The sequence below is a fragment of the Protopterus annectens genome, chromosome 4.part0 (assembly GCF_019279795.1).
Source record: "Protopterus annectens isolate FY-2018-M chromosome 4.part0, PAN1.0, whole genome shotgun sequence".
In the NCBI taxonomy this organism is placed as follows: domain Eukaryota; kingdom Metazoa; phylum Chordata; order Ceratodontiformes; family Protopteridae; genus Protopterus; species Protopterus annectens.
Genome location: NC_056733.1, coordinates 148202741 through 148222978, shown reverse-complemented (window position 1 = coordinate 148222978; position 20238 = coordinate 148202741). Strand labels below are relative to the sequence as shown.

The 20238-nt window shown below is 36.7% G+C and overlaps 1 protein-coding gene across 1 annotated transcript in view; it reads right to left on the bottom strand.

The window, feature by feature from the left end:
* The window catches only part of SHISA6 (shisa family member 6), a 1067716-nt gene extending 1047985 nt beyond the window's left edge, over positions 1–19731 (bottom strand). The window contains exons 1-2 of the mRNA XM_044068141.1: positions 19357–19731; positions 17698–18632 (exon numbers count right to left, since the gene is read on the bottom strand). Of these exons, the coding sequence (XP_043924076.1) occupies positions 17698–18248 (551 nt within the window). The 5' untranslated portion in view covers positions 18249–18632; positions 19357–19731. The remainder of the gene's footprint in view (positions 1–17697; positions 18633–19356) is intronic.
* Between the last annotated feature and the right edge of the window lie 507 nt (positions 19732–20238).

Here is a 20238-nt window from a genome sequence, read left to right as displayed (position 1 = left end):
CTACAAAATTGAAACTTGCATAACTAACTCCAAGACAAGCACAAAACAGAGAAAACTGTTGCAATCAAGTTACTTATCTTCCTGCTAGTAAGGTCTTCCACCTGCAAATATTCTTAATTATAAACTCATTGAGTTTAACAAACTGTCAGCACATGCAAAAGTGTAAAGTTAGATTAAAAAGAAAATAAATTCATAAATAGTATAAAAGATAACATTTTAAACAATAGCTATGATGCAATCTAAAATGGTCACATTACTTATAGTTCTGAATGTTAAATAACTCTCACTTAGGCAAATATACATTCCTAAAGAGTATCTTTCACTGCTGTAACTACAGCCAGAAAATACTTTGAAACAATGCAAAATAACTTAAATAATTATCATGCAATCTTCTTTTTGCTAGAAAATCAACAGAAATGGCACACACTCTAAATCTACTAGTTTATGTTAAGGAACATGACAATAACAACAGAACAGGCTGTTCACTTTTTTATTTTGCTTCGGCAGTTAAAGCCTAATTCTATCCTTCTGGGGCCATTTTCTTCAGGCCTGATCATCACAAAAATGCAGACAGTGCCATGTTTCTTCATATCACAGGTAAAGGTGAGTCATTGTATACCCCAATACAGCACAGGTAGGATGGGGTTTCTGTGTATTTTTTGTCACTTGGACCTAACATTCATAGTCAGGTGCATCATGGGTAAGAACACTTGCCCTTCAAATGAATGGGCATGTCACCATGGACTGCTATGAGAGCAAAGCCTGTGTGCTCAGCAGATATGCTCATTATGTGCTCACTGTTCAGAAAGGTAATAATAGGAGTCAGAATTAGACCACCGAGGCTCAGCAACTCGCCTTCATTTATGAGAGAACCATTTCCTATCTGAACGTTGTCCTCCACTAACGGGATGGTTCCAGCAGTGTGCAGGCCACATTCCAAACCTCTTCGTATGTAACAGAGCTGAAGAAAATTCCATACATAAGACTAGCTAGCTATAAAACTATATATAACAGGAATGGATCCTTATGACAAATATTTATGTTGCACGTTAACTGTAAATTAAATTATGCTCCTTAACTCAATGTGCCTGCATAAACCAAGTCTACAAAGTCCTCCTGTATTATACAAACCATTTCAATATCATTTAAGAACCGAATAGAAATCAGAGAGTGCAAAATAAAATATAATGTGAATAGAGAGATACATTTTTCACTTTGATGACCCCCCCCCCCATGATTTGCAGCACCTTACAATTAACACTTTACTCCTTTTGCCATACCTATCACTTCTAGATTAACATTTGAAAGTAATCATACAATTCTGGTTGCATGGCCTGCTGAACTGATACCTTCTCTCACAAACATTACCATTGCTAGGTATAAATATGTTTAAGCTAGCTGACAATGGCAGTGCTTAGAAGACAGGCATCATTCTCTGACACAAAAGTTATATTTTCAGCTAAGGTGTTGAAAGCTTCTTTTCTGAAAGCACATGGCAAAATTCATCTGGTCTATAATAAGGCATCCAATGCAAACCAGTTGTATAGCACCAGAATTAAGGCATCTGTATTTAAGGTGAAACGCAGACTCAGGTAAAGCCTTTAACTGCTTCATGTACATCAAGTGAAAATGTGCAGTTAATCCCAAAAGCCGGCCACGAGGTCTTCTTCGGATTTATTAAGAAACTTAGAAGCAAATAACATTTCTGTGCAGAACTTATCTTTGAACCTAAGGACACTGTTAGTCTTCTTACAAATAACTTATCTCCCAAATTCATGCCACTCACTCCCCATTCCTTGTCATACCTCCTCTCCTAAATTCAGTTTGGAGTAAATCCTTTTGATACTCTTCAAAATTAAAAATGTTTTAACGTCCACGAGTCAGACAATATCCCTGTATATCTGGTGAAAGTGGTAAGTCCCATTTAGCAAAACCCCACCATTAACTCTTCAGGCTGAGTCTATCCATTAGTTCTATAGCTGATGCATGAAGAACAGCTGTTGTGATGCTCCTGCACAAAGGGACAGTCTAATGAAGTCTTGTTTATAAGGTGAAAGTACTTAAAGTTTGCTGTTTTGCAAGTTTGCTTATTTGAGCTTTGGTTATCATGTTTCGACTGTTTTTGTGGGAAAGTTATTCTTTCTGAGTTTGGATTAATTTCATTTACCCTAGAAATACCACACCATTTAAATATGAAACAGTCACAACGGACTTGGGAAACTTTGTCGGTAACATACTCTCTGTTGATAATTATGTCTCTGTGTTAATTAGAAAATTCACCTGTCCTGCACAATATATACTTCATGGTATTTCTTCCATGTCCAAACAATGTATAATACAACTTTATTCATCCCTTATTAGACACATCATTGGACATAACAACCCCAGTGGCATATATCTTGGTTACGCACCTAAATAAACTTTAGAGATCTCAATCTTTGCCCCCCAAAATGATCCCTGGTCTGAGTACCCTTAGTAACTCTGACAGAATAAAAGTCCCGTTACTCCACTCAGATTCATATGCAGTCCTGAAGGGTGATCTCTGGTTGGCCTTTCAAGCTATGATTGATTCAGCATGCTTTAAACTCCTTCACCTAAGCAGGACGTAAACCTGGAATATCACATCAGCAATATCAGATGGAATGACAGATATCTAATCCAACATATATCCTGTTTCTAGAACAGGTTACCTTTATATTTCAAGCAAAGTATTTCCATAACAACCTCTAAAACCTGTCTAGGTCACTGGATGGGTGATGACAATTTTTCTCTGGGGTATGTGCTGAAAACATCCTTGATGGGAACGCTGTCACTAGTACTGAGTGATGCCCCTGGGCTTCTTGCTGGTCTCCATGGCTGTTAACTTGGTAAAAATTTTAAAAATCTATGATGAAGCATAGATGTGTGTTGATACAAAAGTGTCTTCATAAAATCATACAAAGGGCAGCTGTAAAGACTGTTCTAAAGTTTTTTTTTTTTTACTTTAAACTGGAATCAGTAGTTAGGAAGTCCTGATATGTTCAGATCAACAATGCTCACATCTCATAAGTCATAGAGCATACACTACTTTCATAGCACATCATGCCAGTAACAGCTGTATGAAAAACAAAACGCATATTTTGTCTCATTTGCATTCTTAATATTCTTCACAGTTCTCACACACTGCCTGGGTCGTAGAGTCAATCTGGACTTAGTAGGGACTGCAGTTCTGAATGGAGACACAATACAATGACAGCATAAAAACAAAGAAACAAACTAATATGCCTATTGATTATTGATCAGTGTTAAATTGTATAATTTCATATATCTAACAAAAAGAATTGCTGTAAAGTTTATATTTTCTGTAGCTATGGTAGGCATATAGAGAGGAGAGGAAAACAACCATTAGCAAAGTGTAATATCCTAAGTAACAACCAGTAGCAAAGTGTAATATCCTAAGTAACAACCAGTAGCGGTGTAATATCCTAAGTAACAACCAGTAGCGGTGTAATATCCTAAGTAACAACCAGTAGCAAAGTGTAATATCCTAAGTAACAACCAGTAGTGGTGTAATATCCTAAGTAACAACCAGTAGCGAAGTTTAATATCCTAAGTTAACAACTGCAATGCACAATACGTGAGTGTTATGAGGAGCAGAGTACTTAGCTGTACCATAAAGCCAGAGACTCATGAAAACCTGAGGATGTAATGCCTGAACACAGGACATTGATGAGGTCCATATGAAAGATGTAAAGCAAGGGCAATTAGCTGAGTTTGTCATAATGTATCTTCTGTACAATAAGAAGAATGGAGTTATTGTATTTTTATAGATTTTTATAGACAACTTGAGAGATAGACGGCTAAGAAAAAGAATTGAGTAGGCAGAAAATTCATAAGTGACAACACATGTAGACCTCAAACAAGAAGGCAGCAGTGTCTCATGGACATTCTGTGATGTCTCTGCAGCCATTGTTTCAGATGGGGGGAAAATAGATGAAGGGAAAATAAGAGCAGCAGGATGGACAGTAGGACAACTACTAAGTGTATATCCAAAATTAGTTGTAAAAACATTGCCTTTATATAGACTTTCACATAGTTTTGCATCTAAAAACAAAGCTGAATGCAAATTTAATTTTTGTATTCAGTTATGAACTCCAGTATAGCAATGTATAAAAAACTAAATTTTGCAATCTGAGAACTAGAATTGGCCGATCAAACCTACACATGTATTTTAGCATTATAACTAGAAACAACTGCAGTGAACATCCTAATACAAACATCTGTACTTTATAGCTGCAATTTCAGCATAATGAATTGAGCATTTACAGTCAGTTTATGGAGGAACAGAGGCTATATAGAAAGTTCTAGATAAGTTATATATTCTGACCTGATAGTTTGTATAAAAAAAAATAGTTCTTAGGCATTTATGTGTAATGATTTGTAGTATAGCACAATGGAGACTATATGTAAAGTACAATAAATCTTATAGAGCTCTGTTCTGTAAGACAGAGGGAATATGCATGAAGTCATTGTGTATGATCTGTTATTTTCTGTGTCCTACCATTTAAAATATGAATAGATGTTTATATTTCAGCTGTAGAGCACAAAACAAGTCATTTTGAAAAGAGAACTATATTATATTTCCAGATCACGTTAGTTTTAACAAAACAGTTTTATCTTCATATGGAGATTTATTAAACAAAATAGGGTTGTATTTCATTAGAAAAATAACATCTGCATTTCTATAGGAAATATACATTCTTTCTAAAATACAGCTTTTACAATACTCGAGGCATGCAAATTTATATTCCAGCAGGATATAAACCAATGAACAATAAAGGCAGTATTGCCAGATGTCTATCTAGCCTATTATATCACATTATACAATGACTGGCTATCAACATTCAGAAAGTAGCATGCTGATTGGTTAGCCCAGCCAGTGGACCCATTGTAAATCGAGAATATACCAAAAGAAAAAGTGTGGCCGCTAAAGTGTCATTGAGTGGCCAGACTTTTTTTTTTTTATCTCTTACACAAGCGTTCCTTTTTGAAAATCCTGGAATATGTGGCTTGAGGTGTGGACAAACTAAGTTTGTTCAGATATATAAGATATTGTCGGTATGGGTTTATAGCAACTTCAGCAATACCTATGCTTATAGTGTTACTGTGTTTTTCTATTAGTATATGACAGAAGTGGCACATTCTTTTTTTTTTAAAAAGACACAAGTGCAGTTAGTTCATAATACCAGAGAAACAATTTTATAGGTGATAAAAGTGAAAGTCATTCAACCCCCTTCAAATTCCTTCAAGTCCCTGTCTATAATGAAGGAATCACTAAGCTGTCAGGTAGTTACAGTTTTTTCTTTTTTCAAAAAAAAAAAAAAATAGCAGTGGAGATCATCCATTCTCCATTCCTTGCTTGCTAAAGCAGTGATGTACAGTGTAAGCCTAGGAATGCAAGATCAATACACATGTGCAGTTCATCATCAAAGGGCAGAATCAGGAAACAAAGTGGAAGTACACCATGGTGCCATTATACAAAGACATTATTTAAGAAATGTAAATATTTTTTTCTTAAATAATGCAATTGTATAATAGCAATAACTGCCTATGTGGTGTGGTATATTGAAGATTTACACTTGGTTGGCTTTCTTTAATCACTCGGGCTTCACCCTCGTGATTAAACCACACCGACTATGGGTAAATCTTTAATATAGCACACCCACATCATCAGTTATTGCTATATAATTCAACATTTTTTTGATAAAAGTAACGAGGATAATGTCAGCATCGATAAGGTTTACAGTCTCATAGTCCGTACGTCATAATCAAAACAGCTGTTTGTTGCTTACTTCAGCAGCTAAACTCATTCTAATATATTTCTCAGGTCACACGACCATTGGATAGGTCATGATTTCCAAGCGACTGCAGAAAATGTTTAGACTCCAGCACTTTTTACACCTAACTCCAGTGATGTTAACTTCTCTTTCATCTTTTTAAATATCTGCAGAACTTTGAAGATTCATGTGTTTTCTGATTTCGAAATCAAAGTGTTTTCCAAGACTCTGACACAATCAAATTAAGAAAAAAGCAAGGCCGAGAAATGATTCATTAAAGAAACTGAAATGTTTGATTTCTAATGGTATTAGGCTAAGTACAAATGAATATGTTACTACATTTAATTCATATGTAAACTGAAGATGTAGAAAAAACACCGTAAATCAATTCTCTTTTATGTGGGTTTTTTTATGCGATAATAAAAACTAATTACCCGGTTCTGAGTTTTGCTTTACTTTTTATGAATTGTAGGACATGCCATGTAGTTTAGTATTGGAATCTGAAAACATTTTGATATCTGAAAGCTGTCACAAGAGTTTTTCTTTCCCTTGATGGATGCAAGGGCAAAGAAAGAAGATGACATATACCTTTAGCTATTATATTCTGCAGAAGATACAGCTATGAATTTGAATATTTAAGAAAGTTTCTGAATTAGCAAATTAAATGTTTCCAAAAAGAACAGTGATTTATGATGGCTTAGTTTAAATCAGCCTGCTGGAGCTCCATAACACACTATTAACTATAATAATAGCTGACTACCAGGCCTTAGCTATCTATAACGTAAAGTAAAAATGGCGCTAACAGCTATGGCTAAATAAAAAAACAAACGCACATGCATACAATGCACATAATAATTCACAAATACTTCAACACACATGGAATGTATTAAATCAAAAATAATTCAACAAGAAGGAACCTAAAGCATGGTATATTTTTTCTAAATTCCTGAAGTAATCCTTTTAACCCAGTCTTCAGGGTTTGATGATTCATTGTTAAAAATATTACCAAGGAAAGTAACTTCCTCATACATCTTACAAATGTCACCTATGCCATGTCCTAACCAGTGTCATATCTGAATCATACAGATAATTTGGCACACATAGCTTGCTTCCACAACTCTCACTGGGCAACTGGAATCAGTGCCTACACACACATTAAAATAAAATGTAGAGATTATTTCTATATACAGCACTGGGCATTAAAAAGGCTGATGTGAACATGGGTTCACTTTGCCTTTTAAACCTCACAGATTCACTCTTGATTCAGGCAGCCATTATGCTAATCCTTTGAAACCTGTTGAAAATAAAGTATATTTGGAAAATGTATTTACTTTAAAGAATTAACATTATTATGTTATTATATGTAAAATGTGTTTAAAGTGTGCTTAGCTAATTCTGTTGTCTCAAAGTCCCAACTTTCTTCTTCTTGTAATTCTACTCTATTATAATAGAGTGAGTCTGAAACTCACACTTTGTTCTTCTCAGTTCTGTAATAGTAATATATTATTGCAACCTACTTCACAAGTGTCACTGATCTACATTATTTCATATTTGGCTGAAACAAAGATGCAACCCTGAACATGAATGCACATGAATGTTCATAAGGTCTAAGAACTATTTGAGCTCTAACATATATAGAGTTTCCTTTCAGCCACTGAGAATTGATGAAAAATTACTGCTGCGCATCAAGAATGACACACTTATACAGTACTTACTGAGTTGCTTAATGACTCCTTCTTCTGAGCTGCAGTCCTGATTCACTAAAGTGGTCTTGTAACCAAGGTTACCACACATGACCCAAAGCAAGTTAAACAACATGCTGAAGGCCACTGCAGCAGTAGGCAATAAAGAAAAAATGCAGCTTAATCTATTATGGATGCTCAGAGGAAAGCATCATAGCTTTAGGAAACTAGTATGCTTCTGAAAATTTAGCTGAAAATGTAATTAAAAGCACAAGAAAATTAAATAAAATGAGACAAACCAGTTTTCTAGAGAATAGGCTGGTGAAGCAGTTAATGAAAGTTATTGGAATTGAGAACTGATGTAAAGCATATGCATGAATAGAAGTTATTATGATGAAAACTGGAGAATCTTAAATTATTCTGTCAACAATGTACTAACATTAGTTTAAAGACAGGAATCAATAATTAAGAAGTACTGATTTATTCAGATCAGCAATGCTCACATTTCATAAATAATAAGGCATACACTGCTTTCACAACATATGCCAGTAACAAGCAATTACAAATGTGGTCCAGAGAAACAAAGATGCCCTTACATTACATTGTTCAAAACTGCTTACTTCAGTATTGTACCTCAATATGACACTGCTTCTAATGTGCATAGTAATTTGACTAAACACAACATATACCATGACTATGGAGAACAGAGGCAATGTGGATATATAAGGAAAATTGAATTAACCATAGTATTCTTTAGATGGCTTTGAAATTAGCATTTCATGCACATGAACACATCAACATTTTCTAAGCTGTCTATATTTTGCAGTACTCCCTTTACTAATGAAGTATATTCCTTGCAACATTTTATAAGTTGTGTTAGCTGATTAAATGCCTTTGTTTGTTTGTATAAAATACAGAATGCTGTGAGTTAAGAAAAAATCATCTTTCATCAAGTCTGTATTTAACTAGTTACTTTTGTAAATTAAGTGGGTAAATTACATGCCACTGAACTCTTATATGTACTCTTACATGTACAGAGCAAAAGAAAATTAACCATTTAGTAATCTGATTATTTAATGCTTTGTATGATCTTCTGAAACATTTTTTTTGCTTGCAAGATTACAGGAAAATGCGTCAAGAAAACACAAATGATGATTTCAGAAGAGATTTTAACTGGTTTGTATGGAAAGGGTTTCTCTATTTCTATCAAAAATACCACTAGTAAATAACAATTTGAGGTTGCAAGAAAAATAGGGTAATCACCTTTTTACTCTTCCTGTTGCCCATATTCCACCTTAATCCAAACTGCAGTGATGTAAAAACACAGAGACTAATCAAGCCCCTGCTATATGCTCCTCAGTGCCCCATCACACTCCATCTAAAGCCAAAGTGCAGTGATATAAAAGCACACAGACCAATCACACCCCTGCTATATGCTCCTCAGTGCCCCTTCACACCCCATCTAAATCCAAATTGCAGTGATATAAAAGCAAACAAACTAATCACACCTCTGTTATATGCTCCTCAAGGCCCTATCACACCCCATCTAAGTCCAAAGTGCAGTGATATAAAAGCACACAGACTAATCAAGCCCCTGCTATATGTTCTTCAGTGCTCTATCACACCCCATCTAAATCCAAACTGTAGTGATATAAAGGCACACAGACCAATCATGTCCCTGATATATGCTCCTCAGTGCCCCATCACACCCCATCTAAATTCAAATTGCAGTGATATAAAAGCACAGAGACTAATCACGACCCTTCTATATGTTCCTCAGTGCCCCATCACACCCCATCTAAATCCAAATTTTAGTGATATAAAAGGACACAGACCAATCATGTCCCTACTATATGCTCCTCAGTGTCACATCACACCCCATATGAATCCAAATTGCAGTGATATAAAAGCACGGGTTCACTTCAGAATGCCGAAGTTTGAAAACTTTGAGCATTATGAATGGAGATCTGCATACAGTGTGGAATGGGAAGTGTGCCCTTTTGCTCACTGTAGTGCGTTCTCAGAGTTGGTATATTTAAGTAGGAGAGGTCTGAGGGGTGAAGCCCCCCATGTGGGGGGTGCATGGGACTTGCCCCCTGCAAAAACATTTAGGAACATGGTTTTGTGTTCTTTTTGGATGCATTTCAGAGTTTCATAGTTATAAAACTTTGTTCATATGGTCTCAATCATGAAATTCGAAATTTTCAAACTTTGAGATTCTGAAGTGAATCAATAATAGCACACAGACTAATCACGCCCCTGCTATATGCTCCTCAGTACCACATCACACCCAATCTAAATCCAAATTGCAGTGATATAAAAGAAAACAGACTAATCACACCCCTGCTATATGCTCCTCAGTGCCCCATCACACTCCATCTAAAGCCAAAGTGCAGTGATATAAAAGCACACAGACCAATCACACCCCTGCTATATGCTCCTCAGTGCCCCATCACACCCCATCTAAATCCAAATTGCAATGATATAAAAGCACACAGACTAATTACACCCCTGCTATATGCTCCTCACTGCCCCATCACACCATTTCTAAATCCAAATTGCAGTGATATAAAAGCACACAGACCAATCATGCCCTTGCTATATGCTCTTTAGTGCCCCATCACACCCCATCTAAATCCAAACTGTAGTGATATAAAACCACACAGACCAATCATGCCCCTGCTATATGCTCCACAATTTCACATCACACCACATCTAAATCCAAATTGCCGTGATATAAAAGCACACAGACCAATTATGCCCCTGCTATATGCTCCTTAGTGCCCAATCACACCCCATCTAAATCCAAACTGTAGTGATATAAAAGCACACAGACCAATCATGCCCCTGCTATATGCTCCACAATTCCACATCACACCCCATCTAAATCCAAATTGCCGTGATATAAAAGCACACAGACCAATTATGCCCCTGCTATATGCTCCTTAGTGCCCAATCACACCCCATCTAAATCCAAACTGTAGTGATATAAAAGCACATAGACCAATCATGCCCCTGCTATATGCTCCACAATTCCACATCACACCCCATCTCAATCCAAATTGCAGTGATATAAAGCCACCCAGACCAGTCATGTCCCTGCTATATGCTCCTCAGTGCCACATTCTGAAACTCACTGCTTAACAGATGGTTCAGTCCATCATCTTTTAACCTTTCTTAATATATCAAAGTTTCATAATTAGGCAGTTTTAAAAATTCATGATCCTGTTTTTGTACTATGTACACCACATCAGCACATGATTTTTAAACTTTTTTTTCCTAAAGAAAACAATAAATAAGAAGAAAGTATTGTGTTACCTTTTACATTCCTGCTGTCTCTCTCTTGCAACCAGATCATACTAATATTACTGATGTACAAATTTAGTTTTGTTGACTGAGTTGGCTTGACAAATCCTTTTCATTTTTTCAGTTGAGATACAAACAGGTAATGATACAGATGGCAGAAAATTAGCCAGAGAATCATGAAAAGTCCTCTGTTCTTTTTAATAACTGGCATGAGATCTTTAGCATGCACCTAAGATACCACCGACTTTGTCAGATGGAACTGCAGTTTAATTTCTAGTGTGAATGATGACAATTTGTGAGTGTGGCACCTTTCTAATCTGACATTGCAGTAGTGTGAATGATGGCAACCTGTGAGTGTGCCACCTTTCTAATCTGACATTGCAATCTCAGTACTCAAACCTGAATCCAAATATGTATTATGGGAAAACTCCCTACATCCACCTCATCTTCCTCACACGGAAGGTAAGTATATGACCTGCTGACCCCCCCTGATCATGGACTGATCATCATTACTTTTCCAGATTAGGAATAAGCATACACAAATAGATGAGAAGGGGCAGAACTTGGGTACATAAGCAACAGTTAATTAGAACAAAGTTATGAGAGAAAATATAGGAACTCAGTTAATTTGATCCATTTGTTTTGTACACAAGTGAAAGTAGAAAATAAGTTGGAAATAAAAATTCTGAGGCTGTTCATAGAAAGAATACAGACATATATGAGAAATCAAATATCTTTAAATAAAAAACAGCATCAAGGGAGAAAATGAAAACAAATGTCAAGTCTCAAACAATGGAAGAAAGGAAATGTTTATGTACATAAAGTTCAACGTACGTTTTCTGTCACAACCAATCTGAAAAAATAAGGGGCGTATTCTGAAGTGCTGAGCTAAATGTAAAGCTAACTAGTGGATTAGATGTATCTTTAATTGTTTTGGTTTAAAGTTACAAGGAACTATGTTGAATTCCACCTGCTGACAAATTGCAAATGGCATCATATTTGACAAATGCTGCCTGAAGGAACATTTTCAAAGTATGTAAGTTAGGCTGATAATATTGGCTTGTTCAAAGAACCAAGGATCAAATGCAGGAAAAACAGATCTGATGTATTCATTTCTGATCCACCAAAATATATGTTCACAAGAAGAAGACAGCAGTAAAGTAATCTGACATGTTACAGTGGCTTGTGGAAAAAGGATTAAGCATACGTCTTTTCTAGATTCCAGAACTTTCAGCATCACCTGTGAGGCTGTGACACAAGTAAGCTTACTAGCTAAGGCACAAATTATAAAACTCTAGCACAGTAAGAAAGCAGTTAGGTGATGTTTTAGCAAACAGAGTTCATATGCATGAATACTAAGTTCTCTGGTTACAATCCTGTGGCAAGGATAATAACAAAGCCAGTTGAGAGTGTTATCGCTTTATAAACATCATAAGAGAGAGGCCTGAATGAACCATCTTCATGTTAGCTCAGAACACCAACATCTTTCAAAGCTCAGCAGGCTCAGACAATTATCACAACATACATGCATAAGTACAAGGTGGACACACATAATTACCTACATACACCTGTCCACTTTGTCAGTAAAACAGGCTATCCAACAAACTAGACTTCTTAACAAATGGAGTGTCATAACCTTTCATTCACTCTTAGTTTGAGTTAATTAAATAATGACTTTAGAAAAGAAAAGTGCATTCCAGCTTACAGAAGTGATTGAGCATTTCATTTGTTTTATATGGTAATCGCATATAAAATAAAACAACACGGTCATGCTACAAGGAAAAATGATAACATTTCCAAAAGATTTAAGGGTACTGACTCTTGCAAAAGACAAAGTAGTACTTAAACTGTTCATATCTGACTAAGTAAGACTGAACATGAAGTAAGGAACAATAGTTCTCAGGAGGTATGATGAGCCGTCGAGCTAGCTGATACTGTTGTCAACAATTACGATGGCCAATACTCATCCAAAAGGGTACTGCTGCTAATGTCCTTTTACAAAAGGAAGTAAAACTCAGCTACGATAAAGTGAGTCAGAGAAGCATGTGTGTAGAATGAAAAATGCAATGCTAACCAAGGGAAGGACAGCTTGAGAAGCAACTGGTTTTGTACTGTATATGTTCTCCAATTTAAGGACAACTACACAGATGAAAAAGATTCTTAACTACACATCCTTATAGACTGGCAGTGGGGGGAAAAAGAAGCAATATATTGAGGAAGCTGTGAAACAATCATTGACAGATGCAGACATTATGTAACTATATCACTCCAGAATTGTTTCCTCCAGTTACTTGTAGCATAATTGATTGTGTGATTTTGATTCCCCATCTCTTGTGTGGGTATTTCCACTGTGATATCTGCACTGTACAAAGCCTGTGATATTTGTATTGATTTGGGTCACAGTGACAGAGAGAAAGACTGAAAGGATGGGTTCAGGCACTTAGGCAGCGAGACATTTCCCTGTGGCACATTTGGTTGGGGTATGATGCTGAAGTGACATTCAGCTGCAGAGAAATAAGGCTGCCATGAATTCACTGTGGGCAAAGAGAAGAATGTGGTGCCATGCCAATAACTTCAATAACCAAATGCACAGGGGGAAAACAATATCCATGGCCCGAAAGACAACACGAGATGGCAGGCAGTATAGCAGGCATCAGCAGCAACGTGGTCAGTGCAATTGTCAGTGCACTAAAAATGCAGTGCATAATGGGCAGCACCTTTATAATTGGTGTGTTTGGACCATTACTCCCTTCACAGTATTTAGGAAACACTACCTAAAACACAAACTGGAGCATAAATGTGACTACAGTAGCATCCAGGATTTCTGCTATGCTGTAGCACACTTCTACATGTTGCAGTTACATATGCATGTACTGTGCACTGAGCACAGCACTCATTACTTCTGCCCCCCCCCCCATGCACTTGGTTATTAAAGCTGTGGGCATGGCAGTGTGTACTTCTTTTTGCCCACAGAGAATTTGCAACAGCCATATTTCTCTGCAGCTGAATATCACTTCAGCCACATGTCCACAACCAAATGTACCACAGGAAAATGTCTCACTGCCTGGGCACAGGAACCTGAAAAGACAAATGTATTTCATTTTATAGCTTAAGTTTTGAGTAAGTAAAAGAAAGTGAAGTCTTGTGGGTAGTATACCTAAGTAGGCGGATGAGTGGTGTGGTTAGACATGCATTACAAATACATTGTTTACATATTTTAGTTTTGCTGGTCTGTCTTGCTATCTTGTACATGCAGCTGAGTATATGAGCTTATACTGCATTGCCATGTACTTAATGGCAGTATGCTTTTAACACATCCTGCTGGACCCTTGCATGACATATTGCCCTAATGGGTAGAATTGAAAACTTTGGATGGTGATGGTTTTGTCAGCTAATCCCCTAATATTACAATCAGCAGAGATTCTTGCTATGTAAACACACAACAAAAAGATCAGCTGTGCTGTTTTTCCATAAGGTGAAGAAGAAGTACAACTTAATATATTATTTTCCCTCCTGCATGAAAGTCCATGCAAGAAATGACAGTATGAAGGTAGATCAAGAGTAAATATTTATTCTGTAAGATTTGGGTATATGGGAGTATGGGGAGAAAATAAAGATAAAATGTATTCTGCTGGTTGAGGTTTCTGTCTCATTGTTTCATGTCCAGGTCCAGGATTCAGTCCTAACCTATCCTTAGTTTGCCATCTGTTTAGAATCTGCAGGTTAACTCTGCATAAATATGTAAGTTTACTCCAGGTATACTGCCTCATACATCCTCAAAACATGATGGTTTATCAGCTGTTGTGCCCATGTATGGATTGCACCTCTTCTTACCTTCTCTCTCTCTCCGGGTCATGGTTGGAATGGGTCCACTTCATAATGTGGTTAACAGAAAGAAAATAATGACAGTAATTAATAATGTGAAAGTAACAGCAGTAATAAATAATGTTTCAATAAGCAGCTAAATGGAGACTGAATGCAGATGACGAAGGATAAAGAAGTATTTCTCATGAAAGAAGCATAGTTCTTAATGTGCGTAACCCACTAAAGACAGCAGCAAGATGGAAGGGAGTATACCCATCAGTAAACGAAAGATATAGCTACACTGTAATTTATCTACTCCACAGCCCTGCAGCTTGTATCAGAGATACCCTCTAAAAAATGAATATGTTGACTGCACTAAGTAAATGCTTTGCAAGAATGTAAAGATGATTAAAGTCATGGATTCATAGCTCTTTTCTAAGTTGATTTTTTTTTTACCCCTTATTCTCTTCCAGGTATACATTAAAGCATAATGTTTTACAGAGTGTTTGCAGATGCACCTCACGTAAGCCTCTACAGCCACATCTTATAATATCAGAAGGTTTTTAAACTTTGTTTATGTTTTATCAGAGTAGTAGATTTACAATATATTATGCATTTGTTGCAGCTTGCATGTTGTTTAGTTGCTTAAAGGATGCTACTGATTTAATAAAAAAAACAGCGCAATGGTTCTTTCATGGCGTACATCACATTTTCCAACAAAATGCTATATCAGAAACCAGAGACATCATAGGAAAGAAGGTCATTAATGTATAACTAATTGGCACAGTACAGTTCAGTATGTACTCTGCTTCTGTTCAAGGTTTACAAAAATGCATAAAAAATTAATCTGCCATAAGAAGGTTTAGCTCCCCCTCCAACTTTGTGCTAAATACATTATACTCCAATAAGCCTATATACTATGTAAAAAGAAAAACTGCCAGAAAAGACACTGTGTATATTTAAAAAAAAGGATTGAAACAGCATACAACATAGGGGTATTAATTGAAAGAGGGATAAATGAATAGTGAAACAAGCAAAAATTCCACCAATGTCCTAATAATAATGTATTAGGTAGAATAACAATCTAATACAAATGACTAAAGGTTTCTAGTGAAATGTAAAGGCTGGATTCATCTTTTCCTGCCATCAGAAGCAGTCTCCAATATGTGTGTGGGCTTGTATTTTTAATCCTTATACTGGTGGCTAAAATTTGGATAACTAGCTAAGCAGTTTCCTAACTTGTTGTTTATCCACCAACAGAGCAAAAATATATCATCTCAGGAGGATATAGGTTGAATGAGGCATGTGATTACAAAAACAGTCATTATTCATAATTATATTTAGCCCAAAAATTAGAAAATAACTATCAGGATTTTGCTTGCAAGCAATATGACCTAGCACAAAAAATCGACTGGCTCCAGTGATTTAGAGTTCTTGCACTTTTCTTGCAAAGTAATGTTGTCAGTTATATTTATCAATCCCCTATGTTTTTCCACTTTGGAGTATTTGTGTACAAGGAGGAAACTTAAAACACTATTGTGCTGACCTGTGCTGGTTAATAATGTATAATATTTGCAAATGGGAAGACAGTATAAATGTGGGTTCCCCTACTGTATTTATTGCTGCTTCTTAATACATATGGAGCACCAGTCCCATATTTCTTCACTGTCAGAGTAAACATCACTGTGATCTGTTTACATGGAAATTGCACAATAACTCTTTTCATTGAATTCCATTCATCAACCAATATCATCTTGCCTGCCCCATTGCATATTGTACCAGCTCTTTGGAATAAGCCACATTTTCTATTTTCACAAATTTACTTTCATGTACAATAATCCTCTAATGTTACCTTTGAAAAAAGTAACTATGCTGCTAATTGGCTTAGCGACTCTTGCCTATATTCACAAGCTGACAGAAAAAAATACTGATCCCTCCAACCTCCCAAGTATGAAGTGGATTTTGAGTTCCTTACTAGTATATCCTCTCAGATATTTGAATTTCCATGTTGACAATATTGACTTCAGTGTAAACTACTTATTAAAGCTTACATCTGTAATTTACCAGCGAATTTTTAGATCAGAGGTGAAACTTGCATTTTTCAAGATAAAAGGATCAAGTAGAGGTGCAAGTGACTTCTCAAAATCAAAGCACCTCTGAGAACACCTGCACACATTAAGTCATGTGGGGATGTATGCAAAGGAGTAAGCTGTTACTTGATGCTGCATATTGTTTTTATGAAGGGAAACAGAATCATAACTTGGAATCCATTATGGGACAGATTAGAGCTGATGTAACAACACTTCCCAGTAGCAATAGAGCATGCTAGACAATAGGATGGAGTCTGTGTGGTTTATAAATTCAAGGTCCAAAAGGTGTGTGCTCTCCTGGGTATAGAATTTTGAATGTTTTGTTCTATGGCCAGGTATTGAATGTCAAGTATGATATCATTATTATTATATTTATTGTTATTATTATTATCATTGTTTTGTTGTTGTTATTTTTTCAATTTTATATTTATTTGTTACCTTCCTCAAATGAACCTTTTGAGAAGATAAATGTTATCCATGAAATTAAATAACCAAAAGTGCGAATAAATAAACACTCTTCTGCAATTAAGAATAAGGAAGACTTATAACACAAACCTCCCGCAGCAACAACCGATTACTCTGCTTCAAGCTAGTTTGTATTTACCAAGTGCATACATAACAAATTAATAGTATAGCTTTGTTGTTAAATGCAAGTAGCAGGAATAAAAGTTGTCACACACACACACACACACACACACACACACACACACACACACACTCTGCCTTTACTTTTCTCAAACGATTTCCTGAACGGTCATTGTGCAACAACATGCAGTCGGCAGAGATTCTAAAAGTAAGACAACTTTGATTTTTAAATAGATTTTTTCCAGAAAAGATTAATGGGTAATTTGAAGAAAGATTCACAGGAGGCGTCAGTAAATAATATTATTACGAACTATGCAATTAAGTACAGTCGCACATTTAGGCTGAGAAGACTTGGTGCACGAAGCAAGAACACTGCATTTATCCCAAAGTAATCATTTGTGTAAGGCGCCTTACCTGTGTACGGTCATTTCCTGAGGGGGGCGTCTAGCTTTATCATAAGCAACTTTTGCGAAAACCCCAGCAATAAGAATGAAAGCGATAACTCCAGCTGTGATATACACTGTAGTGTTTGTTTTGTCTTTGTCTGGGTCGTATGGATCCGTGGTTGTCGGAACAGTAAAGGTATGGGTAGTGGGACTAGATTGAATCTTACACGTTTTCTGATCCAAACGTTCGTCTTTTTTCGGGCAACAGAACCTAAGAGAACAAGACCCACAGCAGTAAATGTGAGTTGTTGTGTTACATTCAAATTCGCTGTCCCATTGTCCACTGACATCGTAGTAACCCTGGCAGGTATCATATTTAAAAGTTTTCTGCGGTTTAATGGCTTTGACTACAGCAGCTGTGGCTAAGGATGTGGAGTTGGCATCTTTTCCTTTGGGATGAGGCACCGGACGCTTGGAAGACCCTGGAGGTTTGTTGCTTTTTACCTTTGTAGCTTCTGCAGTCAAAAAGATCACCGGCTCCAGATAAATCAAGAGACATAAGAAATAGTGTATCCCCATGTTTCAGCTTTCTGACCTCAAACGACAGGTCACAGCCTTTTATGATGAAACCTTCAGCCACGGATATGCCAGTGAAGGGACACTCAGGAATCTTTTAGATTCCTCCACAGTGTTTCGCCCCAGCGGTCTGCTATCCACACACTGAGTAGCTCCATAGTTTTGATGCTAAAGGCAAATTCAAAGTTTAATTATCTGACCCAATGACAAGAAACACATGTCTGGTACCGCTGAGAAGACATCAGATTTATCGGGTACTAGTATGCTCTGGCACGTTTTCTGGGGAGTGCCATCTGATTTATTCCAGTAGCACACTAATGTCGAAAGTGGAGTTGCATTGTTAAAGTATCCTTCATCACGCCGTTTTACGATAGTGTCGCCTCGGTCCTGTTGCAATAACAAAAACAGTAAGAAAACAATTAAAATATTCACAGGTGGTCTGATGGAAAACTATTTCATCAATTGGTTACACTTTTAGTACCATGTGAAGGGATACGTTAACACAGAATTATCTGAAATGTGTTCATACCAAGGTTTTGCAGCACCCAATACTTGCAATTGTCAACTACTTACAAAGCACACTCACATATTAACTCGAGGGTTAAAATTCAAATAAAGCATTTCTTCAACCCAACTTCCCCAAGATGTTCATACACTAAACGCGTAATTCAGAGGCAGAAATTCCAGGACCACGGAGAGCTCATCATCTGCAAAGGAATGACTTCTCACATCGGAAACCCCCACCGCCGCTTTAAGAGAGGATTCATTTACGACAAACAGAAAAAAAGGTTTGCAAGCTGAGCGTCTATACAGAAACGTGCCTAACAGTACCTGAGTTCAAAATCGACTAGACAATGGTACTGCAAATACAGTAAGGAATGTTTTTTTATAATGCAAATGCAAAATGTGACAGTCGCAGGGTTTGCGGTTCGCTTTTCAGCAACACTGAAAAGGCAAGCTGCCCTGAATGCACATTGTAGAGATACCCCCTCCTCATCTGAAGACAGATCACAAAAGGGTTATTAACATCATTACCTTATAATGTGGTTATGCATATTTTCAAATTACAAGTTAAGTTCTACTCCAAAAAGAGGCAGCAGGAAAAGCTTACCATGCAGTTTTTGTCCTCCTGATTGCACGTACTGGTACTGAATGAATGAAGACTCAGAACACTAGCAGTCTCTGTCTCTTAGGTTCCACCCACCTCTCATAGTCTTCTTGCATCACTTAAATACCAACGTCATCGATATAGCAGGCATTAGTTTGTATTAGTTCAAAGGAAGCACTTGCACTCCCGGCATCCCCAAGATTACTAATACTTTCCCCCCTGCACTAATTAATGTCTTGGACGAAACAGATCCAGCCGGTCTCGATGGATTCCAGAACCAAACACTTGACAAAAGCCTTCTTTAGATTTTTTCCCCTCATGAACATTTCAAAAATACTGGCATGGAACTAGATCTCTGAGTATAAATCAAGTGGTCGACAAAATGTGTCATCTTGTGCAGACCGTAAAGTCTTGACATTTAATGAACACGTGTACCGGGCATTTACTTCGCTTGCTGTTTGTAACTATTGTCTGAAGAATGTGTGTGTCAAAGAACTGGCAAAAAAGTGTTTTTGTTTTTTTTTTCTGGAAAGAAAAGCTTGATTTTTCTGTGCCTTTGCCTACACTGCTTGCTTTGAAGAAAGCGTGCATGAAGTAATTGTAATACTCAAGGTACAGACCTTCCTTGTTAGCTGGCATCTGAAGTATTGGACTCATATTTTGCCCAGATGAGTTAATTTTATTTTATAAACTCATGTGGACTATGTTAGTATAGGAAATGCATTAAATTAGTACAAAGCACTAACCCAAAGTAACTGGTGTAGCAATGATTAAAAACAGTTGTCGGAAGTTAAACATACAAATAACTGCCGACATCTGGCAAAGAAAAATAGGTCAAAAATATCTGTCAGACATCTTAACAATTGCACACTGAAGAGGAGGTAA